Below are 27,040 nucleotides of genomic sequence, written 5' to 3'. Positions count from 1 at the left end.
ATTAAAATGAGTTTTCAAAGTAAAATTGCCTCGAGAGCTGACCTGGCTCTCAGGAATAAAGCAAATGCTTGGCGTCTGGGGTAATTTCAGCCATGTCCTTTTAAAAGGACCAAACTACCATAGGGGGATAAGAATTAAAATTTCGTTTTAAAGGTAAAATTGACACAGGAGCTGAGCTTGCTCTCAGGAATGAAGCGAATTCTTGGCGTCTGGGGTAATTTTAGCCAAGACTCGAATTCTTAGAGTAAAATTTTGAGGTAATTTCAGCCACCTGCCTTTTAAAAAAAAAGAGCAAACTATCACAGCTGAATAAGAGTTAAAATTAGCTTCAAACTACCACAGGTGGATAAGAATTAAAATTCGTTTTAAAGGTAAAATAGACTCAGGGACTGAGCTTTGCTCTCAGGAATAAAGCAAATTCTTGGAGCCTGAGGTAATTTCAGCCGTGTCCCGTTAAAAAAGAGCAAACTATCACAGCTGAATAAAAATTAGCTTCAAACTACTATAGGTGGATAAGAATTAAAATTAGTTTTTAAGATTTTTCGAAGAAACTTTAAGCCTATATTCAGCTCTGGGAAGGTCGGGGGAGGGAATGGGAGGGTTGGGGAGGTTTGGGGGAAAATTGTTTTGTTTTTGTAAAATTTTAAAAAAATTTCAATTAAAAAAAAGAAGAATTAAAATTAGTTTTGAAGGTAAAATGGACTCAAGAGCTGACCTTGCTCTCAGGAATAAAGCAAATTCTTGGCGCCTGAGGTAATTTCAGCCGTGTCCCGTTAAAAAAGAGCAAACTATCACAGCTGAATAAGAGTTAAAATTAGCTTCAAACTACCACAAGTGGATAAGAATTAAAATTCATTTTAAAGGTAAAATGGACTCAGGGGCTGAGCTTTGCTCTCCGGAATAAAGCGAATTTTTGGCGCCTGAGGTAATTTTAGCCAAGACTCGGCTTCTCAAGAGTCAAATTTTGGCGGAGCCTGAGGTAATTTCAGCCACGCTCCTTTAAAAAGGAGCAAACCAGCAAAGGCGAATAAGTTAAAATTAGCTTCGGAATAAAGTCAGAGGTAATCTCAGCCACGTCTTTGCAGGGCTAAAAGCATTTCAAGGAAGAAAAGGCGAAAGTTAATTAAAATTACTTCGGGGGCCAGGAGCTGATCTCACTCTCGGGAATAAAGATGAGGCAAACTTTAGCCAGGCGCAGGTAAAAGGGGCTAAAGGCAGAATTTAGCTTAAAGGCAAAATTGCGCCAGTAGCTGGAGTTGCCCTGATTTTCTGGAATACACGCAACTCTGGGGACCTGAGGGAATGGCAGTCGAGGCGCAAATCCTTAAAACGGGTGCCGCCACTTTCCCCCCCCCATTACTGAGCTGGGTGGGCGTGGCCTCCGTATGACGTCACCGGCTTGCGGGCCGGCCTTTTGACGCCCGCTTGAAGGATTTGAGCCTTGACTTTCTGGAATACACGCAACTCTGGGGACCTGAGGGAATGGTAGTCGAGGCTCAAATCCTTAAAACGCGACTTTTTTTTTTTTTTTTGCATTGAGGGAGCTGGGTGGGCGTGGCCTCCGCATGACGCAACCGGCTTGTGGGCCGGCAGTTTGACTGCCGCTTGAAGGATTTGAGCCTTGGCTTTCTTGAATACACGCAACTCTGGGGACCTGAGGAAATGGTAGTCGAGCCTCAAATCCTTACAACGGGGGTGTCAAACTGCCGGCCCACAAGCCGGTTGCATCATACGGAGGCCACGCCCACCCAGCTCCGGCAATGCAAAAAAAAACCCAACCACGTTGCGACGTCACGGGACGTGGCAAGTTTGACACCTCTGCTCTAAAAGAAGGAAAACGTGTAGAAGGCCGCTAGTTGCTCGAGGGAACAATGTTACAGTTCATTGTATCTTGCCTTCTTTCACACGTAGGCTAAAACACACAAAAGCCCCTTTGACTACTGATTGCTTTTCTAGCCTCTGAACATCCATTGGTCATTTGGTGATGTTGATTTTTTATTTTTTTTTTAATTTCCAAGGCATGAATCCATGTAGACGAAGAAGAAGACATCCACAGTAAGACAGATGGTTTAATTCACTCCCCAGTATATCATGAAAGTGAGGAAGCCTGGCAAGTACTGTTTGCAACATGTTAACTACTGCAAAAATCTTTGGGCCTTGCTAAAGTTTACCTTAAGGCTTGCTTTAGCAGTTTAAAAAAAACATTACAAAGTATCAAGGGTAAAAAGAACAGTCACAAGTTTGACAAACATGCCTAAAAAGTAGCAAAAAAAATTGACTCAAGACAATTTTAGCTATTGGCTGTGGATCTTAGAACCAGACAGCTACCAGCCTCCTCCAGTGCCTGAGTTGGCTCAGCCAATTTCACTGTATACATGTTATACTTTGATAATAAAGGGTTTATTATTATTATTATTTATTAGTAGTACGAGCCAGACTTCTTAGAACCAAAAGTAAACCTGATGATGCAATTTAATATGAGGAATACCAATAAAGGAGAATATATGTGGCTCACGATTGAAATAAGGCATCATTGCTGCTCTCTGAGCTTGGCGGTTTTCTTGTAGACCAGGCATGTCCAAACTCGCGACGTCACATGACGTCATTTGTGCAATGTATCGGGCAGGTTTTGCCCTTGCTGGCAATGGGGTGGGCGTGGCCCCTGGGCCGGCAGTTTGACACCCCTGTTGTAGACATTTCTTTATCAAACTAGGGAACATCATCAGTGCTTGGAGTGCAGTTTGCTCCCAGTTTAGGTTCTGGTGGCTCAGTGTTGGTGAAAATAATCTTGGAGGTTCTTCGTTGCACTATTTGTTATTAGCTTCTTTGGCAGCTCCTTGATTAGGGTATTGTTTACTTCTTGATTGTTGGTCTGGAAATTTAGCCCTGGCAATAGTTCATTCAACCAAAAAGAAAACTTCAATGGCCCTTTTTAATGTTAGGTGTGGCCATTGACCTGTAAAAGATGTTATAGTTTTCTAGCTTTGCAGACTGAGCAGACGAAGTGCACTCTTCTGACGAATATTCTTCAAAAGAGACAACATTGCTGGGCACGACTGAGGAAGAAACAAAGAAGAAAAAAGAAGAAAAAGGAAGCAAGAAAATGTCTCCAGCTCAAGCCCTCTTAGTCTTCAGCTGTGATGGTGCCCTCTACGCTGACAGGTATGTTTAGTTGAGTCTTGTATTCTTTGAAGCTTTAGGACAGGGGTTTTCAAACGTGTCTCTTTTATGACTTGTGCACTTCAACTCCCAGAATTCCTCAGCCAGCGTGCTGGGAGTTGATGTCCACAAGTCATAAATGGGCCAGATTTAGAGACCCCTGCTTTAGGATATGGAGGGAGGTGGATGGTCTTCCACTAATTATGCCTAGGTAAGCAAGGGTAACCCCTGTGTCTGGGGTAATAGTAACCACTGTGTATTGTGCATTCTTAGGAGTAAAACCCCAGTTCCAACTGAAGTAATGTTGACTTTCAAGGCACGAATCCAAAATGACCTGTAGACGAAGAAGAAGACATCAACAGTAAGACAGATGGTTTAATTCACTCTTCGGTGTATGATGAAAGTGAGGAATCCTGGCAAGTACTGCTTGGGCCTTGCTGAAATTTACCCTAAGGCAGTGGTGGCGAACCTATGGCACGTGGAACAGAGGTGGCATCTGAGCCTTCTCTATGGGCACGCGTGCCGTCGCCCCAGCCCCACCTCCCCCCGCGGCCCCCTCCTCACCAGCAGACCCCCGAGGAGAATCACCCCTGGGTGTGGCCCGTGCGCAGCAGCCCAGCCAAGGACATGGCAGCCAGGCAGTGGGGACAAGACTCCGCCCTTGCACCCTGTCGCGTGCAGATGATGCTGTGGGGCACAGGCGGAAGGCGTGGCTGCCAAGGCACTGCAGGACCGCCTGGGAGATCTGCGACGGGCCATGGAGGTGGTAGGTGGCCCTGCGGGATGGCACAGTGGGACGGGGAGGCAGGCAGGCGGGAGCAAGGGCAGGGCGGTTTTTGGACACTCTAAAAGATCTAAAAGGTTTGCCATCACTGCCCTAAGGCTTGCTTTAGCAGTTTTAAAAAAATGGTCTTTGTTGTTAGCTTCTTTGGCAGTTCCTTGCTTCGGGCATTGTTTACTTCTTGATTGTTGGTCTGATGTTAATCATAGTATTAATCTATGCATATCTCAGTATGGATTGCTGGTGAGGAGGTGTTATCTTTTTTGCAAAGTGGGTACATATTGTTTCTGTCTGTCTATTGATGGCTAATTTGTCAGAGTGACAGGCTCCTAGAAATTTATTAGTGTTTTTGGACATTGCTTGGTCTAGGACGGGGTAGGCATCCTTGGCTCTTTTATGACTTGTGGACTTCAACTCCCAAAATTCTGGGAGTTGAAGTCCACGAGTCAAAAGACCCAAGGTTGCCTACCCCTGGTCTAGGATAGTCAGTTTCCCAATTGGAACTATGGTTAGGTCTTTGAATTTGTTGTGAAATTAAAGAGTTTTCATTATATATTCTGGTTGCTACCTGGTATTATGATTGATATTAGATTTCATACCTTTCTTCCCTAGCATAATTTTAGCCATGGCAATGGTTCTTAGAACCAGAAAGGAAACCTCAACGGCCCATTTAAATGACCAGTGTGGCCAGTGATTAATAATAGATTTTATAGTTTTCTGCCTGGCATTATTTTAGCCCTGGCAATGGTTCTTACAACCAGAAAGGAAACCTCTATGGCCCATTTAAATGACCAGCGTGGCCGGTGATTAATAATAGATTTTATAGTTTTCTGCCTGGCATTATTTTAGCCATGACAATGGTTCTTAAAACCAGAAAGGAAACCTCAACAGCCCATTTAAATGACCAGTGTGGCCGGTGATTAATTATAGATTTCATACCTTTCTTCCCTAGCATAATTTTAGCCATGGCAATGGTTCTTAGAACCAGAAAGGAAACCTCAATGGCCCATTAAATGACCAGCGTGGCCGGTGATTAATAATAGATTTTATAGTTTTCTGCCTGGCATTATTTTAGCCATGGCTATGGTTCTTAGAACCAGAAAGGAAACCTCAACGGCCCATTTAAATGACCAGCGTCACTGGTGATTAATAATAGATTTTATAGTTTTCTGCCTGGCATTATTTTAGCCATGGCAATGGTTCTTAGAACCAGAAAGGAAATCTCAACGGCTCATTTAAATGACCAGCCTGGCCGGTGATTAATAATAGATTTTATAGTTTTCTGCCTGGCATAATTTTAGCCATGGCAATGGTTCTTAGAACCAAAAGAAAACCTCAATGGCACCTTTCTAATGCTAGGTGTGGCTGTTGAGCTATAAAAGATATTATAGTTTCCTAGCTTTGCAGGTTGAACGGAGGAACAAGTGTGCTCTTCTGCCAAATGTTCCTCGAAAGAGACGACGCATGCTGGGGACGGCAGAGGAAGAAACCAAAAAGAAAGAAGAAGAAAGAAAGAAAGAAAGAAAGAAAGAAAGAAAGAAAGAAAGAAAGAAAGAAAGAAAGAAAGAAAGAAAGAAGACCGAAGACAGCAAGAAAATGTCTCCAGCTCAAGCCCTATTAGCTTTTGGCTGTGATGGCGCCTCCTTCACTGTGAGGTAAGTTTAGTTGAGTCTTGTATCCTTCAAAGCTTTAGGATATGGAGGGAGGCGGATGATCCATTATGCCAGGGGTCCCCAACCCCCGGTCAGTGGACTAGCACCGGTCCGCTGCATGCCAGCAAGTGGGCCACACAAACAAGCAAAGCTCCATCCTTAGGATGCAGACATTATTCAAAACCACACCCCCTTTGGTCCACGGAAAACCTTTCTCCACGCCACCAGTCCTTGGTGCCCAAAAGGTTGGGAACCTCTGCATTATGCCTAAATAAGGAATGGTAACACCTGCATCTGAGCTAATAGTAACCATTGTGTATTGTGCATTCTTACGAATAAAACTCCAGCTGATGTAACATGAATATTTTTTTTTTATCTCAAAGGCGTCTACTACACCATCTTAGAAGACAGAAGATTCAGTGTTGATGGTAAAAGTACAAGAAGAAGGAATGGAAATCAAGAATGAATATGGTTCTCCATCAAGAATACTACTTCACCAAGTCAATCACAACTGAGCTGTAGATAATAGATTTAATACCATTCTTGCCTGCTTGTAAATTTAGCCATGGTGCTGGTTCTTAGAACCAGAAAAGAACCTTCAACAGCCTTTTTTAACGCTAGGCATGGCTGTTGATCTATCATAGATTTTATATCTTTCTTGCCAGGCATAAATTAAGCCCTGGCGACACTTCTTAGAACCAGAAAAGAAATCTCAGCAGCCTTTTTTAATGCTAGGCATAGCTGTTGATCGATCATAGATTTCTGCTTGGCATAATTCTAGCCATGGCGATGGTTCTTAGAACCAGAAAGAAAGTTTCAATGGGCCTTTTTAATTCTAAGTGTGGCCATTGATGGATAATAGATATTATACCTTTCTTGCCTGGCATAATTCTAGCCATGGCGATGGTTCTTAGAACCAGAAAGAAAGCCTCAATGGCCCTTTTTAATGCTAGGTGTGGCCGTTGATCTATAAAAGAATGTATAGCTTTAGGGTCCCTGAGATTGAGGGGAGGAACATTTGCACACCTGTTGCCAAATGTTCCTCAGAAGAGACACGGCGGAGGAAGAAACAAAGGCGAAGAAAGAAAAAAGAAGAACCAAGACAGCAAGAAAATGTCTGCAGCTCAAGCCCTAGTAGCCTTTGGCTGTGATGGCGCCTCCTACACGGTGAGGTAAGTTTAGTCTTGTATTCTCCGAAGCTTTAGGATATAGGCAGCGGGGGTGGGTGGGTGGTTTTCCACTATTAGATGGTCCATTCTTCCTAGGTAAGTAGGGGTAACACCTGCATCTGAGATAATAGTAACCACAGTGTATTGTGCATTCATAGGAGTAAAAACCCCGTTTCAGCTGAAGTAACGCTGATTTTTTTTTTTTATCTCAAAGGCATGTACTACAGCATCTTAGAAGACAGAAGACTCAGTGTTGATGGTAAAAGTACAAGAAGAAGGAATGGGAAATGACAAATATGAACTTATAGATAATAGATTTAATACCTTTCTTGCCAGCTGTAAATTTAGTCATGGCAATGGTTCTTAGAACCAGAAAGGAAACCTCAATAGCCTTTTTTAATGCTAGGCATGGCTGTTGATCTATAATAGATTTTATAGTTTTCTGCCTGGCGTAATTTTAGCCATGGTGATGGTTCTTAGAACCAGAAAGGAAACCTTAATGGCCCATTTATATGACCAGCATGGCTGGTGATTAATCATAGATTTTATAGTTTTCTGCCTGGCGTAATTCTAGCCATGGCGATGGTTCTTAGAACCAGAAAGGAAACCTCTCAGTGGGCCTTTTTAATTCTAAGTGTGACCATTGATGGATAATAGATATTATACCTTTCTTGCCTGGCATAATTCTAGCCATGGTGATGGTTCTTAGAACCAGAAAGAAAGCCTCGACGGCCCTTTTTAATGCTAGGTGTGGCCATTGATCTATAAAAGATTTTTGAGTATTTGAGTCTCTGAGATTGAGGAGAGGAACATTTGCACACTTGTTGCCAAATGTTCCTCGAAAGAGACACGGTGGAGGAAGAATCAAAGGCGAAGAAAGAAAAAAGAAGAACCAAGACAGCAAGAAAATGTCTCCAGCTCAAGCCCTAGTAGCCTTTGGCTGTGATGGCGCCTCCTATACTGGGAGGTAAGTTTAGTTGAGTCTTGTATCCTTCAAAGCTTTAGGATATGGAGGGGGTGTGGATGATCTCCCACCAATTGAGGGTCCATTCTTCCTAGGAAAGTAGGGGTAGTAACCACAGTGTATTGTGCATTCGTAGGAGTAAAACTCCAGTGGCAGCTGAAGTAACGTTGATTTTTTTTTTTTAATCTCAAAGGCATGTACTACAGCATCTTAGAAGACAGAAGACTCAGTGTTGATGGTAAAAGTACAAAAAGAAGGAATGGAAATCAAGAAGAATATGATCTTGTAGATAATAGATTTTATATCTTTCTTGCCTGGCATAAATTAAGCCCTGGCAACAGTTCTTAGAACCAGAAAGAAAGTTTCAATGGACCTTTTAATTCTAGGTGTGGCCATTGATTGATAATAGATTTTACAGTTTTCTGCCTGGCGTAATTTTAGCCATGGTGATGGTTCTTAGAACCGGAAAGGAAACCTCAATGGCCCATTTATATGACCAGCGTGGCTGGTGATTAATCATAGATTTTATAGTTTTCTGCCTGGCATAATTTTAGCCATGGTGATGGTTCTTAGAACCAGAAAGAAAGTTTCAATGGACCTTTTTAATTCTAAGTGTGGCCATTGATGGATAGTAGATATTATACCTTTCTTACCTGGCATAATTCTAGCCATGGCGATGGTTCTTAGAACCAGAAAGAAAGCCTCAACGGCCCCTTTTAATGCTAGGTGTGGCCGTTGATGTATAAAAGAATGTATAGCTTTAGGGTCCCTGAGATTGAGGGGAGGAACATTTGCGCACCTGTTGCCAAATGTTTCTCAGAAGAGACACGGCAGAGGAAGAAACAAAGGCGAAGAAAGAAAAAAAGAAGAACGAAGACAGCAAGAAAATGTCTCCAGCTCAAGCCCTAGTAGCCTTTGGCTGTGATGGCGCCTCCTATACTGGGAGGTAAGTTTAGTTGAGTCTTGTATCCTTCAAAGCTTTAGGATATGGAGGGGGTGTGGATGATCTCCCACTAATTGATGATCCATTCTTCCTAGGTAAGTAGGGGTAACACCTGCATCTGTGGTAATAGTAACCATTGTGTATTGTGCATTCTTAGGTGTAAAACCTCAGTGGCAGCTGAAGTAACGTTTTTTTTTTTTTTTAAATTTCAAAGGCATGTACTCTACACCATCTTAGAAGACAGAAGACACCGTTGTCAGCCTGCAGTGTGGATGGTGAAAATGGAGGAAGAAAGAATGGAACGCAAGAATGAACATGATCTCCACCAAGAACGCTATTTCACCAATTATGTAAAAACTGACCTTTAGAACAATCGCTGAAAATGTCAGCCACTTTCACGAACACACCACACTACACATTTTAATCCTACCTGTGGCCATTGCTACATAACAGAGATTCTAGTTTTCTTGCCTGTTGTATTTTTAGCCCATTCTAGGTGTGTTCCATGATGTACATAAGATTCCATACTTTTCTTGCCTCCTTAGTATTAGACCTGGCAACGGTTCTTAAAACCCAAAAGAAAATGTCTACGGCCCTTTCTGTTGCTAGGCTTGGTCACTGATTATGAAAACAGTAATTAGTATTCTGGCCTGGTGTAATGTTAGCCATAGCTGTACTTCTTAGAACTTGAGAAGGGCCACACAAGCATTCCACTGAATGGATGTGGATAATTATTGGCTCCCAAGCTCACTCAATCCATGAGCAGATATTCTGTGAGACTCACACTAGAAGTCTCTCCGGGTCGCCCTGGGTGACCCTTCCAGTCCCTGACTAGGGCAGCGAGGGCGAATCACACTGGAGGTGTCAACAACCCTCGGCTGGAAGCCTCTCCCAGTCCCTGAGGCTCCCCAGCTGAGTCTCAAACTGGAAGGGAATCCTTTTGGATCGCTTCCCTCACTGGCCAGCGATGATCATGATCAGTGCAGTTGGTGAAACCAGAGAGACAAAGAGATGCACTATTCCTGATTCCATCTGTGCCGACCCCCAACTTTAGGCATGGACCCTTGGTCACGCCTCCTTCGCCCCCTGCCACTCGCCTCAACCCCCTTACAGCCAGCTTTCCTCCTCCGCTGCCCTCCCGCAGCCATTCTCCACGGCCAATGTGAGGGGCAATGCCAGGGGCTGGGGGGAAGTTGTGATGCAAGTTTTTTTTTAAATGCTGTGCCTGCTCTGCAGGTTTTGGGGCCTTGCAGCTCTGTCACCAGAATCAGAAGGAGGAGGAGTGGCAGGAGGAGTAGCAGCCACCGGTGCCACTGGGGGGGGGGGCAGTCAGGCAAGAGTATGTTGGGGGAGACGAGGGAGGGAGGGGTGTCACAAGGGGGCTTCACAAAGACAGCTTGACTTGCAACTCAAACGAAAGAGGAGGAGCAAGGCCGGAGCAGCTTCTGCCATTGCCAGGGGTGGGCTGGGGGGGCACACAAGCCAACAGCAAGGGAAGCTCGGGCAAATGGCAAGGGCTGGGGCTGATGGGACTGCGTGCGCCGTCGTGGGAGGGAAGGGCGGGCAAATGGCAAGGGCTGGGGCTGATGGGACTGCGTGCGCCGTCGTGGGAGGGAAGGGCGGGCAAATGGCAAGGGCTGAGGATGATGGGACTGCGTGCGCCGTCGTGAGAGGGAAGGGCGGGCAAATGGCAAGGGCTGGGGCTGATGGGACTGCGTGCGCCGTCTTGGGAGGGAAGGGCGGGCAAATGGCAAGGGCTGGGGCTGATGGGACTGCGTGCGCCGTCGTGGGAGGGAAGGGAGGGCAAATGGCAAGGGCTGGGGATGATGGGACTGCGTGCGCCGTCGGGAGGGAAGGGGGGCAAATGGCAGGGCTGGGGCTGATGGGACTTGCGTGCGCCGTCGTGGGAGGGAAGGGCGGGCAAATGGCAAGGGCTGGGGCTGATGGGACTGATGGGATGGGACTGCGTGCGCCGTCGTGGGAGGGAAGGGCGGGCAAATGGCAAGGGCTGGGGATGATGGAACTGCGTGCGCCGTCGTGGGAGGGACTGGGCGTGCGCCGTCTTGGAGGGAAGGGCGGGCAAATGGCAAGGGCTGAGGATGATGGGACTGCGTGCGCCGTCGTGGGAGGGAAGGGCGGGCAAATGGCAAGGGCTGAGGATGATGGGACTGCGTGCGCCGTCGTGAGAGGGAAGGGCGGGCAAATGGCAAGGGCTGGGGCTGATGGGACTGCGTGCGCCGTCTTGGGAGGGAAGGGCGGGCAAATGGCAAGGGCTGGGGCTGATGGGACTGCGTGCGCCGTCGTGGGAGGGAAGGGAGGGCAAATGGCAAGGGCTGGGGCTGATGGGACTGCGTGCGCCGTCGTGGGAGGGAAGGGAGGGCAAATGGCATGGGCTTGGGCTGATGGGACTGCGTGCGCCGTCTTGGGGAGGGAAGGGAGGGCAACTGGCAAGGACTGGGGAGGATGGGACTGCGTGCGCCGTCGTGGGAGGGAAGGGAGGGCAAATGGCAAGGGCTGGGGCTGATGGGACTGCTGCGCCGTCGTGGGAGGGAAGGGCGGGCAAATGGGACAAGGGCTGGGGCTGATGGGACTGCGTGCGCCATCGTGGGAGGGAAGGGCGGGCAAATGGCAAGGGCTGGGGATGATGGGACTGCATGCACCGTCTTGGGAGGGAAGGGCGGGCAAATGGCAAGGGCTGGGGCTGATGGGACTGCGTGCGCCGTCGTGGGAGGGAAGGGCGGGCAAATGGCAAGGGCTGGGGATGATGGGACTGCGTGCGCCGTCTTGGGAGGGAAGGGTGGGCAAATGGCAAGGGCTGGGGATGATGGGACTGCGTGCGCCGTCGTGGGAGGGAAGCGGGGCCCTGCTGTTTGCCTGTGTGCCCCCCCCAGTCCCGCCTGGCAATGGCAGAAGCTGCTCCGGCCTTGCTTCTCCTCTTTCGTTTGAGTTGCAAGTCAAGCTGTCTTTGTGAAGTCCCCTTGTGGCGCCCCTCCCTCCCTCCCTCGTCCCCCCTCCAACATACTCTTGCCTGACTCCCAGTGGTACCTGTGGCTGCTACTCCTGCTGCCACTCCTCCTCCTTCAGATTCTCATGATTCTTGCATCACAGCTGCCCCCCCCCAGCCCCTGGGATTGCCCATCAGACACTGCCCCCCCCCCGCAGTCCCCTGGCTCCTGCCTGCCACCCGATGGGCTGGGGGCTCTTTTTCCCCTACAGCCAAAGACCCGGGACAAAAGGGGTCTGGGGGAGTGGCCGGACTGAAGGGCGATGGGCAGAGGGCCGAGGGAGAATGGCTGCGGGAGGGCAGCGGAGGAGGAAAGCTGGCTGTAAGTGGGTTGAGGGGAGTGGCAGGGGGCAAAGGAGGCGTGGCCAAGGGTCCAGGCCTAAACCTCCCATTCCCTTCCTGATGGGGGCCTTTCAGTCCCTGAGTTACCACCCTGACACTCACCCTGAAGGAGAAGGTGGACAGTCGCCCCCCAGGCTCCTTCGGTCCCTGAGCAGACACTGTGAGGCTCACACTGGAAGACTTTCTGGGGTCACCCCTGGCGACCCTTTCAGTCCCTAAGGGAGCAGCCAGGGCGAATCACACTGGAGGAGACTACAGCCCCCCGCTGGAAGCCTCTCACGGCCCCTGAGGATCCCCAACTGACCCTCATATTGGAGGGGAACCCCTGTGGCGTGAGCACGGGTGAGTTGATGGGGTGCATTTCTTGGGCGAAAGGCTGCATGCTGCTGAGGCCATCCTGACTCACAGAGGTGATGCCAAGGCACTCCTGATGGGGGTCTTCCAGCCCCTGAGTTACTACTCTGTGAAACTCACCCTGAATGAGTAGGCAGCCAGTCAGCTCCCAGGCTCCTTCGGTCTCTGAGCACACCCTCTTACAACCAAAAGTAAACCTGGTGACACACTTTAATACCAGGTATTGCCATCTCAATAAATTACTAGTTTTTTGCTAGGATGAGACATTATGTCCTTGAACTGGAAAATAAATCTGTGTGACCCTTTTAAATTCTAGATGTGGCCAATGAAACCCCGAGTAGATTTCTTGCCTGGCTTAATTTAGGCACGATGTTGGTTCTCAGAACCAGAAACATCTTTTTAATGCTGGGTGTGCCGGTGATGGATAATAGATTTTATAGTTTTCTCCCTGGCGTAAATTTAGCCACGATGATGGTTCTTAGAACCAGAAAGAAAACCTCAACAGCTCTTTTTAATGTCTGGTGTGGCCTGTGATTGATAAAAGATTTCTATTTGGAATAATTTTATCCTCTGCTGTTGTTTAAAATGTGTAAGTTATATTTTGACTGATAAATGTTAATCATGACACACACTTATGTGGCGGTCACCTCAAGAATTTTGATTTGTCACACACATTTGTCTTTTTGTTCCTGAAATATCTCTCAATGGGATTCCCGCTTGGTAATGTTCTGTTTGACATGTATTTTTGTAATACAACTGAGTTTTACTCCTGATTTACTGTTGTTAACTAGTTGTGATGCTTATGGTAGACAAAGTATTTTGTCTTTTGCCTGTTTTTATGTATCCTTTCTTATCACCATCTCTTCACCAAGAGATACCTGTTGTGATATTCATGTATTTGAACACTGAAGTTGTGTTTTCTTTCGATGTCAACTGTGGTTATTTTTACACCTCACCTTTTTTTTTATATATCAAAAATGTCATTTTAAATTAGCGGACCATCATGGTATTGTATGGTTGCTTTTTGCAATGTTTATGATTATGTGACTTTTTATCATCCTTAAAATATTGGATGATGCTTTTATGTATTGTATCTTTAGAACTGTATTATGATTTGAATTGTACAAACTGCTGCAGCTGGGCTACGCTTGGAAGATGTGACATTAAAGTATCTGAAACTACTTCCAAGGTTTGGAGCACCGTGCGCTCCTGCTCTTGGCCAAAGTCTCTGAGGATCTTCTTTTCCGAGGAGTTGAGGTTTGGTGATGTATTCAGAAATTGTCCTATCAAAATAAGCCTCCAATGAAATTCTTTTTGCACTTTTCGTTTTCATAAAATCTCTCTCTCTCTCAGTGGTTCTCAACCTTTTTAATGCCGCGACCCCCAACCGGTCGTAAGTCAATGACTACTCAACTGGTCGTAAGTCGAGGACTTTCCCTGCCCAGGAGCGCCACGCATGCGTGGTGCCGCCCCCTGCGCCAGCCAAGGTGTAGCTGGCAAGCGGCAGAGACGGTGCAGGCCGACCACTGGCTGGGCCACCAGCTGGCCCAGCCCAAAGGAGGTAAGGCACCCGCCGGGCCCCACGCGCGCCAGCAACCCTCCCTGCGCCCGCCGGCCTCCCACCTCCCACCCCTGGCCCTCTTTTACTTGCATTTTTAGTAGTTGCTCAGCAGGGAGGGGTGGAAGCTTCCAGACAGCTCGCCTTCGCTGCAGACAACTTGCAGCACCGTTTGCAGAATGGGACTTTTGGCGGGCTAAGCAGGGCAGAGACAGCCTGGACAATTCCTATTGGCTTTTGAAAGCCAATAGAATTAGACTCTATTCAAGAGAGTCTCTTCTATTGGCTTTCAAAAGCCAATAGAATAAAAGGGAGTAGCACAGCTAAGGAAAAGGGGGAAAAACATGGCGGACTGCGTTGTTTGGCGACCCCCGTGAAATGGTCCTTCGACCCCAAATGGGGTCCCGACCCACAGGTTGGGAACTGCTGCTCTATATCCATCCATCCATCCATCCACTGTCTATAACAATATGGCCATCACCTTTCATCTTCTACTCTCTGAAGTCTCCCTTTGACCGGCAGTAAGGGAAAAGAGGGGGGGGGGACAATGCAGCGCCTGGAGTCTGGGAAAAGAGGGAAGGATCGTTGCCCGGAAGAACTATGGAGTGCTTGAAAACACTTAAACCATTGAAGGGTGGGAGAGAATTCCTCAGATCCTGCCTAGCACGCCTACAATCATTTCTTCTTAATAAAGATGCCTCTTGGAAAAGATATTCCAAGTGTTCTGTATTCTTAAGATGTAAAGTGAGGCGGGTCCTTACACAGTCTTCGTCTTTGTAATGCTGAATCCGATTCCTGATCGGTTTGTCCTCCTGTGTTGTGTTTGTGAAGGAGGTTCTTGTTTCTCCAAAGTACAGACCTAAAACAGGTCTCACTGCATTGTACAGCATATATCACATCGTTCAGTTTGTGCCTGGGTGTTTTATCCTTGGGGTGCACAAGCTTCTGCCTTTGGGGGCTTAAATCAAAGGGGAAAAAGCACCTTTTGGGACAGCTATGACCTGGATAACGGAGAATAGCCTGTTAAGGAGACCTGCTGAGACCGAAACTGGATTCGAACAGATGACCACCACAAACAAGCTATGTTGCAAAATCTCCCTTTTAATTGGCCCCCGAAAGACAAAGCAGCAGTAAGTGGCCCACAAGGCTCCCAGTCTAGAAGAAATCCCCCACAATGCAGTACTTCTCAACCTTGGCCCCTTTTAAGAGATGTGGACTTCAACTCCCAGCATTCCCGCAGTTTGTTGGAAGACCACACCTTTTAAAGGGGCCAACGTTGAGAAACGCCCTTTGTGGCCTATGCTAGAACAGCTGCACCCTCACAGCTGCCCAATGAAGCCAAACACTCCCAGCAAGGATGTTGGTCCCCCACCCCAAAGCAGAGAAGACCCCAGAAAAAAATGAAGGGGGCAGGCAGGTCCTAGAAGTGCTTCGCAAGCTCTGCAGCTTTCCTGGCCTCCCTTCTCCACTTTGATTTAGACTTGATCTCACCTAGGCTTTCCCCAACATGGAGAGCCCTTTAAGGCTGGAGACTTCAACTCCCAGCATTCCTAGCCAACATGCTAAGAAGGCTGGGAACTCCCGTCCCAACATCTGGAATCCCAAAAGGAGAGGCAGGCTTGCTCCAGAAACTTGCCAAGAGTTGGCTTGGATAACTTTTCAAAGAGGTTTCTTTTTTTTTCAAAATAATAATAATTTTTCCGTCTTGGCCCAATCTCTGCAGCGTACCAGGTAGGCAGATTTATTCTGCAAGCCCAGGGCTCCCATTAGTTTCATTTTCCCAGATCCATTTTTTTTTCCAGTGTGCATTTGACTCCAGAGTGCAATTTTGTCTGGCGTTGTTTTCTGAACAGCGGCGTGTAAACGCAATTAGTGGTTGATCCAGGTCCACACCTTTTTTTAAAGAGCCTTCCAACTACTTCCCCCAGCTGGTCTTCTGTGGCTTTAATAGGCATAATACTGAGAACCATCTGAAGGACATGGCTTTTAAAGAAAATTAAAGGAATGACTATAAGTCCCCTGCAGAGAGAGGGAGGAAGGAAGGAAGGCAGGCAGGCAGGAAGGAAGGAAGGGCAGAGAAGAAAGGAAGGAAATGGAGGGAGAAATAATAGGGAGGGAGGGAGGGAAGGAAGGAAGGCAAAGGGGAGACAGGAAGGGAGTGAGAAGGAAAGGAGAATTGGAGGGGAAGGAAGGTAGGAAGGAAATAAAGGCAGAGAAGAAAGGAAGGAAATGGAGGAAGAAAAATGGGGAAGGAAGGAATAGGGGAAAGGAGGAAGGAAGGAAAGAAGGGAGGGAGAGAGGGAGTGAGTGAGAAGGAAAGGAGAATTGGAGGGGAAGGAAGAGAGTGAGAAGGAAAGGGAGTGAGAAGGAAAGGAGAATTGGAGGGGAAGGAAGGAAGGAAATAAAGGCAGAGAAGAAAGGAAGGAAATGGAGAAATAAAAATGGGGAAGGAACAGGGGAAGGGAGGAAGGAAAGAAGGGAGGGAGGGAGGGAGGAAGGAAGGAGGCAAAGGGGAAAGGGGGAGAAGGAAAGGAGAATTGGAGAGGAAGGAAGGAAGGAAGGAATTTTCTTCGTAACTGGAAAGGTCCATGTGATGATTGAAAACAGAGTTCAACTTTCTGGGTCTTTGGGTTTGGGAAGAAAAAACAGAATTAGCAAAGGAGGAAGGTAAACCTGCCCAAACACACTAGTTTCTCTCGGAAAGGGATAAGATGGCCAACAAAGGCCCACTTTGTCATTTTGGCAAAAACTCAGGGCTTTGTGCAGAACCAGCAGCAGGAACCCTGCTCTGAGGCTGAAGAAAAGCAAAGATCACCCCCACCCTTCCATCAGTTCCTTTTAGAAAAATGCAGCGCCCTGGCGAACTTAGGTCTGTAAAACCAAAATGTCCCCACGTTTGAGAACTGTGCTCCAGGCATTGTGAGGGGGTGTGGTGGGAAGAGACCCTTTGAGAGAGACCCTCCCTCCCAGCCACTCAACTGTTCCTCTTCCTGCTTAAAATTGCAGGTCCCAATGAGGTCGCCATCCGAGGAACCCACAACACCCGCTTTTCAAAGCGACAGAAGCGATGAATGAACCCCGGAGAACCTGTCCGTCTTCAGCACCCTGATTCTTGAGACGAATTTTGCCCCCTTTAGGGCAAAGCAATAAATAAATCCTACCCCACAGGGGCAGCTGAGACCGGCCTCTTTGCAATAATCCCCAAGGAAACTCCTCGGTCTGTCCGTAAATGGACGCCTCGGAGAAGCGGCCATTTGGGGCTTCTCCTGCCCGTCAGTTGATTGGTTTGTACTCCGAACACGGCTTCCGCTTCCTTGTCAGCACCACCAGGCTCCCCGCGATTAGGAGCATCGCCGGCGTTCCCAGCGCCACGGCCAGGATCCCGATGACCAGCGGAGAGAATTCCTCTCTCGGGGGTTCCCCAAAACCGACCAGCGCAGACCTGGAAGGAAGAGACAAAGCAATGGAAACACATCATTACGGGCAGTCCTCGACTTAGCAGGGTCCGTTTAGTGACGGTTCAAAGTGACGACGGCACTGAAAAATGGGATTTACGGCCCTTTTTCAGAATTACTTTTGTAGCGTCCCCAGGATCACGTGATCAAAATTCAAATGCTTGGCAACTAACTCATACTTATGACCGTTGCTATGTCCCAGGGTCACGGGATCCCCATTTGCGATCTTTTTTTTTTTTTAAAAAAAATGTTTTATTGATTTTTAAGGTACACCTTAATATTTGGTAAACAGCGTGTTGTCTGGTTTAGTGTTTAAAAAACAATAACGATTAATTTCTATAATAGCATAGTCCATATAATAGCTTTACTTGATTTACTCTTCTTCCAATAATGTTCTCTTTTGCCAACCTTAAATACAGTTCTTATTTAAATAAATGACAATTAAATATAGATATTTTTCTCATGCTTCTGCAAATCATAACCACATTGATATAAAGCTTCTTTTCATTGATCATCTCGATTGCCTTGTCATAGATCCTGTTTACAAAATTCTTATTTAAATTTGTTTTAATAATAATAATAATAATAATAATAATAAAGTTGGAAGGGACCTTAGAGGTCATCTAGTCCAACCCACTGCTCAGGCAGGAAACCCTATACCATTTCAGACAAATGGCCGTCCAGTCTCTTCTTAAAAACTTCCAGGTTTTCAAAGCATTCTTACTAGTTAATATTTTCTCAAAATCTGGACACTTGGCAACTGTCTCATATTTATGACCGTTGCAGTGTCCCAAGGTCATGTGATCCCCTTCTGCGACCTTCTGACAAGCAAAGTCAATGGGGGAAGCCAGATTCACTTAACAACTGGGTGACAAACTTACCAACTGCAGTGATTCACTTAACAACTGTAGCAAGAAAGGTCGTAAAATGGGGCAAAACTCACTTCATGAATAAGTGTCTCATTTAACAAAAGAAATTTTGGGCTCAGTTGTGGTGGTAAGTCAAGGACTACCTGTATTTCGGCTATTTACACATAGTTCTGACTGGATTGGATGCTTCTGAGTACAGTTAGTCCTTGTTTTACGACCACAATGAACACCAGCGCTTCCGTTGCCAAGCAAAACGATTAAATTCATCGCGTCTGATTTGAGGAACTTTTGTATGGCACAGTTGTTAAGAGAATCGCTGCCGTTGCTAAGTGAACCGTGTGGTCATTAAGCGAATCTGACTTGCCCCCGTTGACTTTGCTTGTTCAAGCCATGTGGGAAGGTCGCAAATGGGGATGTGGCAGCCATCTTAGATGCTGGTGGATAAGAGCCGCCATTTTGACGGTGGGGCTGCTGTGCTGGTTATGAGTAGGAAGAGCAGTTGCAAGTCCCTTTTTGGAGCGTTGTTGTAACTTCAAACAATCCCTAAATGAATACAGGTAACCCTCGACTTACGACCACCACCGATCCCAATATTTATATTGCTAAGTGAGACATTTGTTAAGTGAGCTTTGCCCCATTTTACGACCTTTCCTGCCACCGTTATTAAGTGAATCACTGCAGTCATTAAACTAGTAATAGGATGAATCCGGGTTCCCCCATGGACTTTGCTTGCTCAGAAGGCCGCAAAAGGGGATCACGTGACCATGGGACACTGCAACGGTCATAAATACGAGTCAGTGGCCAAGCGTCTGGATTCTGATCACGTGACCCACATTTTTTCAGTGCCATTATTAACTTTGAACGGTCCCTAAACAAACTGTTTTAAGCCGAGCCCGATCAGTAACCGGGCTTTTTCTGGAGGTTTTATAACTTTGTAACTTTGTACGGTCACTAAACGAACTGCTGTAAGTCAAGGACCACCTTTATTTATCCTGAGCAGCAAAGAAGTGTCCCCTTGGCTGTATATGACTGGGAGAACGGGGCTGTCTGAAAAACAGCGCTGACCCCCATCGCAGGGAGAGAATCTCAATTTATGAAATGACGCCGCTCAACACATAGGCAGGAGTTCCCTGTGGTCCAGGGGGAGACACCCCTCCCTTGGCTTCTGGCCAAGACCCACAGCCCCCCCACAAAATGGATCCTCACCAGCTCAAGTATTTCTTTTCTCTGTACGCTTCGTTGTCCTCGCTACCAAAGGAGATATTGAGAGCAGACAGGCTGCAGGATCGCTCGAGGTCCCCCCCAAAGTAGGCGTGGAGAATCCTGAACTCAGGACCGAGGTTGCGGACCATCTGGAGGGGGTAGTACTGACAATGGACGGTGTTTTCTCGAGTGGGGGTTTCAGAGCTGTAGGCGGCCATCTTCCACTGCAGGAAGCTGGACCCCAGGCTGTGGTTGTGGGGCTCAGAGATCAGCTGCACCATCTGGGAGGACAGGAAAAAAGGAACACGACGCCATTGCTAAGCCTCCATTCTGGACAGGGTGGGTTCTGTCCAGTTGCCTTTTGGAAAAGCACCTCTGGGAGACCCTCTGAACCTGGATCCCCGTGCGAATCCAGCCGGTGATGCCTCCATTGCCCAAACGATAGCCGAGAACCCAAGAGGGGGCCGTCGACTGAACCCAAAGCGGCTTCCCTGGACGTACCTCGAAAATGGTCGGGGTGTATTCGTCATCGATGGAGCGGACCGACTGCAGTTGCTTCTGCCGCTTCCCTTCCTCGACTGCCAGGATCTCCAGGGCAAAGCGGGAGTGGTTCCCCTGGAGGGGCACACCCTGGATGGCGAATTCCACCTTGGAGCTGTTGGCGGTGTGCAGAAGGCGCGGGAGGGGCCCGTCGCGGCTGCCCTCCTCGTAGGCCGTCACCTGGGGGGGCAGAGACTGACCATAGTCTCCCCAGTCTTCCTTCCCTCCCTGCTAACCTGGTTAGAGTTAACCTTGGCTTATCAGGGTTTGGCTTAAGGATGTGCAAAACTGTCAGAGCGTGCACAGTCTTCTTGCGCGAGACAACTCGGGAGTAAACACAGGAAACAGTGGTCTATATTAAATGGTGGTTTATCTTATACTATCTACAATATCATACACCAGGAACAATATACGTGCACGTGCTAATACAGCAGGATCCAACAAACCAATTACAGCAGGAAACGGAAGAGAGAGAACACATCAGCAGAGCCTTCCCTTTAGACCAGGGGTAGGCAACCTTGGCTCTTTTATGATTCGTGGACTTCAACTCCCAGAATTCCTGAGCCAGCTTGAGCAGTAGGCAACCTTGGCTCTTTCATGATTCATGGACTTCAACTCCCAGAATTCCAAGTCATGAAAGAGCCAAGGTTGCCTACCCCTGATTTAGATGAAGGCTCTTAAAGAGACACAGACCCTCTGAGTCATTCCCATCATTACATCTTGCATTACATCAGCTGGTTAGCTGTTAAATCAATACCTCGACACAAAAACTTGTGTCCCGTGAAAGGTTCAATACGACCATTTCTGTGATTAAGCGAGATCTTTGTAAAGTTAGTTTTGCCCCGTTTTGTGACCTTTCTTGCATCAGTTGTTAAGCGAATCACTGCACTTGATACTTATCAGTGACCCAGTTATTAAGTGAATCTGGCATCCCCATGGTTTTTGCTCGTCAGAAGGGTCGCAAAAGGGGATCACATGATTGTGGGACACTGCGACCATCGTTAAGTATGAACCAGTTGCCAAGCATCTGAATTTGGATCACATGACCCCGGGGATGCCGCAACGGCCGTTAAGTGGGGAAAACGGTCTCATAAGTCAGTTTTTTTTAGTGCCGTTGTGACTTTGAACTGAATGAACTTTAGGAAGTCCAGGACTATATGTAATTTTACCCACTGCCATTTTCAAAGGGCGACAACCTCTCTCCCATACACAATCACACACACACACATTGAACCAGCCCGATTTACCTTGAAAGAGATGCTCCCGTTCCCGAAGGTCCCTTTGCGGCCTTGGAAGTCGGCGCTGAGGGCCGTTTTATTCAGCTGCCCTTCCAAGCTGTCCCAGCTGAAGTTGGCCAGGTTGTAACTGGCATAGATGTGCTCCGTCTGGATTTGCGAGAAGTCCGACGTGTTGGTAGGGTCATATTCCCACAGCTGCAACATTCACAATCAAAGTAAGTAAAAGTGCCTGTGGTTTATGCAGCAAGCCACAACTGTCTGAACTGACATGTCTATGGAGATTCTCAGTCATCCAGATCCTGGTTGTCCCTTTTTCTCAAGGCAACTGGACTTGTTCTTTCTTTGAAGATGTTAACAGTCTTGACAACGTTTCTCTTCTCATCCAAGAAGCTTCCTCAGCTCTGACTGGGATTTATACTCCTTGCAGACAGCTGGTCATTTGCATCCTTTTAGAGAGTCGGTGAGGCCACTTGGAGGTTTATCTGTATCTTCAGGATCATTTGAGTAGTGCAAAAATGGGAGTGGAACAGTCCTTTCAGCAATTCCAAGAAGGCTCCCCATCCATTTGCACATTCAGGTGACCTTGAGGACACAGGTAAACCTTCAAGTGGCCTCAACGGCTCTCTAAAAGAAGGCAAATGACCAGTTATGTTTTTCTTTGAAAATGTTTCACTTCTCATCCAAGAAGCTTCTTCAGCTCTGACTGGATGGTGGGAAATGGGAGGATTTATACTCCTTGCAGACAGCTGGTCATTTGCATGCTTTTAGAGAGTCATTGAGGCCACTTGGAGGTTTACCTGTGTCCTCGGGGTCGCCTGAGTGGTGCAAATGGGTGTGGAACACACAGTCCTTTCAGCAGTTCCAGGAAGGCTCCACACCCATTTGCACCACTCAGGCGACCTTGAGAAAAACAGATCAACTTCCAAGTGGCCTCAACAGCTCTCTTAAAGGATGAAAACCATCCAGTCAGAGCTGAAAAAGCTTGCCTGAACTGACATATCTTAAGTCGGAAGCAAGCCACCATCCCTCTCCTTTGGCCATTTGAGGCACTTAGGCTGCTTGGCAATCTCAGGCTGAGTTCACACAACTTGGCCAACCAAACCCGGCCATTTGCCAGTTTCTCAAGTGACGAGGGAGCTCAGAAGGAGTTAGAACTGCAAAACAGCCAGTTGGGGTTTAGCTCAGTGCTTGCAGTTGATCAGGAGGTGTGATCAAAAGAGAAAAACAATATTTTTGTAGTAACCCCATTGGGGCCAAACCATTTCAGTTACTCAGGGGGAGGCACACCCTGTCAAGCTCCCATTTCACCTCCCTGCGTGTAGAGGCCAAAAAATAATTACAGGCAGACTTATGATCACAATGGGAACCAGAATATACGCTGCTAAGCAAGCTGGTTGTTAAATGAGTGTCAGCTTATTTTGCCACAGCTGTTAAGTGAACCACTTGTGTTCCATGATCAAGCGGTCGTTAAGCGAATCCAGCTTCCGCCATTGACTGTGCTCGGTTTCAATCTGGCTGGAAAGGATGTAAATGGGGATCCCTGGACCCCAGGACGCTGCAATCGTCGTAAAGACAGGTAGTCCTCGTCTTACAACAGTTCATTTAGTGACCAAAGTTAAAACAGCATTGAAAATTTGGATGGCAACTGGTTGATATTTATGATGATCACAGCGTCCCAGGGTCGACCTTCTGACAAGAAAGTCGGGGGGGGGGGGGAGTCAGATTCACTTAACAGCCATGTTCCTAACTTATCAACTGCAGTGATTCGCTTAACAACTGAGGCAAGAAAGGTCGTAAAGTAGGGCAAAAACCACTTCACAAACATCTCACTTAACAACAGAAAGTTTGGGCTCAACTGTGGTCATAGGCCGGGGACTGGCTGTCCATGCCAGCCGCCGAGTGTCTGAATTTTGATCACGTGACCGCAGGGATGCTGCAATGGTCATAACTGCGAGGACAAGTGGCAAGTCACTCTTTGGAGTGCCACTGTAACTAAATGTAGAGTCGTAATTTGAGGACTGCCTGCATCCCCTTGCCTGGCTCCCCCCATCCTTCAGTTCCCCCCCCCAAGGACCCACCCTGGGAAAGACCACGGCGGTGGAATACAAGACACTCTCAGCCGGTTCGACCCAGATGGCTCCCGCTGGAGAAGAGGACAGGAGCTGGGTCCAGTTGACGCGAAGGGAACTGTTGTCGCTTGCGGTGTACACCAACAACACTGTGGGGGCCCCGATGGTGCTCCAGACATAGTGAAGCGTATCGTTGAGGCCCACCGCCCGGCTGTGCAAGAGGTTCACCGCTGAGCTGGCCCATCCTGGGTTGTACTCCAGGGAGACCTGCAAAGAGATTCACACCAACAGTTCAAGCTGCTTCACAAACCAGTATACACGAAGCCATCAATCATGGTTAGTAAACCAGGAGGCTAAGCCAGGGGTAGGCAACCTTGCCTCTTTTATGACTCGTGGACTTCAACTTCCAGAATTCCTGAACCAGCATGGCTCAGCTTGGAAACCTTTCTTTCCCCTCAGCATGGCTGGCTCAGGAATTCTGGGAGTTGAAGTCCACAAGTCATAAAAGAGCCAAGGTTGCCTACCCTTGCCCAAATGCCTGAATTTTGATCAGGTGACCATGAGGAAAAATATTTAAATATTTAAACCAGGGGTCTTCAAACTTGGCCCTTTTATGATTCGTGGACTTCAACTCCCAGAATTCCTGAGCCAGCATGGCTCAGCTTGGAAACCTCTCCCTTTGCCCTCAGCATGGCTGGCTCAGGAATTCTGGGAGTTGAAGTCCACAAGTCATAAAGCGGCCTAGACCTAGGGCAGGGGTAGGCAACCTTGGCTCTTTTATGACTCGTGGACTTCAACTCCCAGAATTCCTGAGCCAGCCATGCTGAGGGGAAAGGGAGAGGATTCCAAGCTGAGCCATGCCGGCTCAGGAATTCTGGGAGTTGAAGTCCACGAGTCATGAAGGGGCCATAGTTCCCCCATGCTGGCTCAGGAATTCTGGGAGTTGAAGTCCATGAGTCATAAAAGGGGTCAAGGTTGCCTCCCCTGGGCTAAGCCAAAGCCAAACAGCTTCGTATCTTACCTTAGTACAGCCAGTCCCTGAATTACCGTCACAACTGAGGTAAACGTTTCTGTTGTTAAGGGAGACATTTGTTGTAAAATCGGGCACAATTTACTTCACAACTGCCTTGCTTAACAGTGGAAATTATGGTCCCAATTATGGCCTTAAGTCGAGGCATAAACCTGCCCTCACATAATTTGGCAATCTGTACATTTCTGGGACAATTCCAGTATTTGCCACAAAGAAGAGAGGGAGGTCAACTTATTTTCCAAAGCACCAGAAGGCAGGACAAGAAACAATGGATGGAGGCTAATCAAGGAGAGAAGCAACCTGGAATGAAGGAGAAACTTCCTGACAGTCAGAACAATTAATCAGTGGAACTGCTTGCCACCAGAAGCTTGCTCCATCACTGGAGGTTTTTAAGAAGAGACTGGACAGCCATTTGTCCAGAATGGTTTAGGGTCACCTGCTTGAGCAGGGGGTTGGACAAGATGACCTCCAAGGTCCCTTCCAATCCTGTTATTCTATGTTTAGAATAACCCTGTTATTCTACAGTTGCAGAACTGGGTTTGGCTAGTTTAGAGAAAAGAAGGAATAGGGGGGACATGATAGCAGTCTTCCGGTATTTGAGGGGCTGCCACAAAAAAGAGGGGGGTCAACTTATTTTCCAAAGCACCAGAAGGCACGACAAGAAACAACGGATGGAGGCTAATCAAGGATAGAAGCAACCTGGAATTAAGGAGGAATTTCCTGACTGTGAGGCCAATTAACCAGTGGAACAGCTTGCCACCAGAAGTCGTGGATGCTTTATCACTGGACAGCCACCCATCTGCAATGTACAGGGTCTCCTGCTTCAGCAGGGGGTTGGACTAGAAGACCTCCAAGGTCCCTTCCAGCTCTCACCTTCTACAGTTCTAAAAAGAGTTGGAAATCAACACTTGCGCCCCGTATTTTCTTCCCCCCCCCTTTTTCCTTCCCCTAATTTCCTATTTTTTTTTATATTTTATACTTGGATAAAACAATCAAAGTCATCAAAAAAGAAAACATAAAAAAAGGAAGTAAGGGGAAGAGAAATGATTAGAAAATGGCCATAGAAGGAAGGGCCGAGAGCAATATTTAATTCACTGGTGAAGTTTTTCTGCAGGAAGAGAAAATGTATGATTCATGTTCTAATTTCTGAAGCTCTGGGAGAAAAACACAAAAGCCGCCGTTTTCCCTTCTGCTCTGAGTAAAAAGGAAAAGAGGAAGCTGAACACAAGCAACTCTCACGCACACTTTCTTATCCTCCAAAGGCTGAGGACACAAACAATTGGGGGGTTTCCTCTCCTGATTCCAAATCAAAATGCATTTTACAGAGGAAACCTGCATTTGATCCCTCCAGAGCAACCAAGAAAGAAAGGAGGAAAAAAATTCCAAATTAAAATCTGGAGCTGAGCTCCATGCTATGGAGTTCTAGAGGATATTTATTATTTATTTATTTATTATTATTTAATTATTATGATTTAGAAGCCAGAATTAGAATTCAAGAGTTAATAATGGCCGTTCCACTGTTCTTCTCTGCACTTGGAGTTTCAAACATTTTGTTGTTAGTTGGGAAATCGTGCCCCACCCATCGCGACCCCATGGACCACGTTCCTCCAGGCCTTCCTGTCCTCTACCATCTTCTGGAGTCCATTGAAGCTCACGCCTGCTGCTTCAGGGACTCCATCCAGCCACCCCATTCTCCGTCGTCCCCTTCTTCTCTTGCCCTCCATCTTTCCCAGCATCAGGCTCTTCTCCAGTGAGTCCTTCCTTCTCATTGTTGTTGTTGTTGTTAATTGCGAAGTCGTGTCCCACCCATCGCGACCCCATGGACCACGTTCCTCCAGGTCTTCCTGTCCTCTACCAACTTCTCAGAGTCCCTGTGGTGAAGGTCACGTGAACCCCGCTCCAGCCTAAACCTTCCAACCGTCCCAGCCACCCCTTTCACTTTCTGTCTTACAGATCCTAGCAGTATTCCTCAACTTCGGACCACAAGGGAGCCCGAAGTTTCTGTTCTTAAAGGAGAACAGTCGTGAAGTGAGTTTTGCCCCGTTTTACGACCGCGCTTGCCCCGGTTGTTAAGAGGATCACCCAGCAGTTGATAAGTTCTTCAATTCGAGCCTGGCTTCCCCCAGTTGACTTCGCTTGTTGTCAAAAGGGGGAGAATCACGTGCTCTTAGGACACCGCCACCGTCGTAAGCGCGAACCAGTTGCCAGGCAGCTGAATCTTGGTCACGTGACGCTGGAAACGGTCGTTAAGGGTGAAAAAAATGGTCCTCGGTCCCTTTTTACAGCGCCGCGCGAACGGTCCCTAAGCGAACCGTCGCCAGGCGAGGGCTGCCTGTTATTTCCAATGTCCGGGAGGAGACTGAGCGCGGCGGCGATGTCCTGCCTTGCCTGCTTCCTCGGCAAGAGCGCCTCGGGGCATGGGCAGAGCGCCTTTCTCCGCTTCCTGCCTTCCACCTCACCGCCTCGCAAGCCGGCCGCAGGCTCCACACGGGCGAGCCTTCCGCGGAAACAAGCCCACCCGGCGATCCCCCCCCTTCCCCGCACCTACCCTCCTCCGGTAGCCCGCCGCGTCCCCCGCGCCGCCGCCCGCCGCCCAGAGGAGCGCCAGACCGGCCCAAGCAGCCGCCAGCATGTTGTCCGACTGCGGGCTTGCGACAGCGCCGTCACGTGACCCGGCCGGCGTTCCTTCCGGGGCTTCCCTCCAGCTGGG

General features: G+C 47.8%; 1 protein-coding gene across 1 annotated transcript; it reads right to left on the bottom strand.

Moving 5' to 3' along the window:
* Positions 1-16,377: 16,377 nt before the first annotated feature.
* On the bottom strand, positions 16,378-27,005 carry LOC120314934 (glycosylated lysosomal membrane protein). The gene is made up of 6 exons (XM_039358519.1): positions 26,879-27,005; positions 23,310-23,567; positions 21,241-21,426; positions 19,955-20,173; positions 19,457-19,734; positions 16,378-17,368 (listed from the first exon to the last, which is right to left on the bottom strand). The coding sequence occupies exons 1-6, from the start codon at positions 26,960-26,962 to the stop codon at positions 17,200-17,202; spliced, it is 1,194 nt and encodes a 397-aa protein (XP_039214453.1). The 5' UTR covers positions 26,963-27,005; the 3' UTR covers positions 16,378-17,199.
* Between the last annotated feature and the right edge of the window lie 35 nt (positions 27,006-27,040).

This window comes from Crotalus tigris, unplaced genomic scaffold (assembly GCF_016545835.1).
Source record: "Crotalus tigris isolate CLP2741 ecotype Arizona unplaced genomic scaffold, ASM1654583v1 scf7180000019021.11574027:1482141, whole genome shotgun sequence".
Classification (NCBI taxonomy): domain Eukaryota; kingdom Metazoa; phylum Chordata; class Lepidosauria; order Squamata; family Viperidae; genus Crotalus; species Crotalus tigris.
This window is presented reverse-complemented; position numbering and strand designations above follow the sequence as displayed.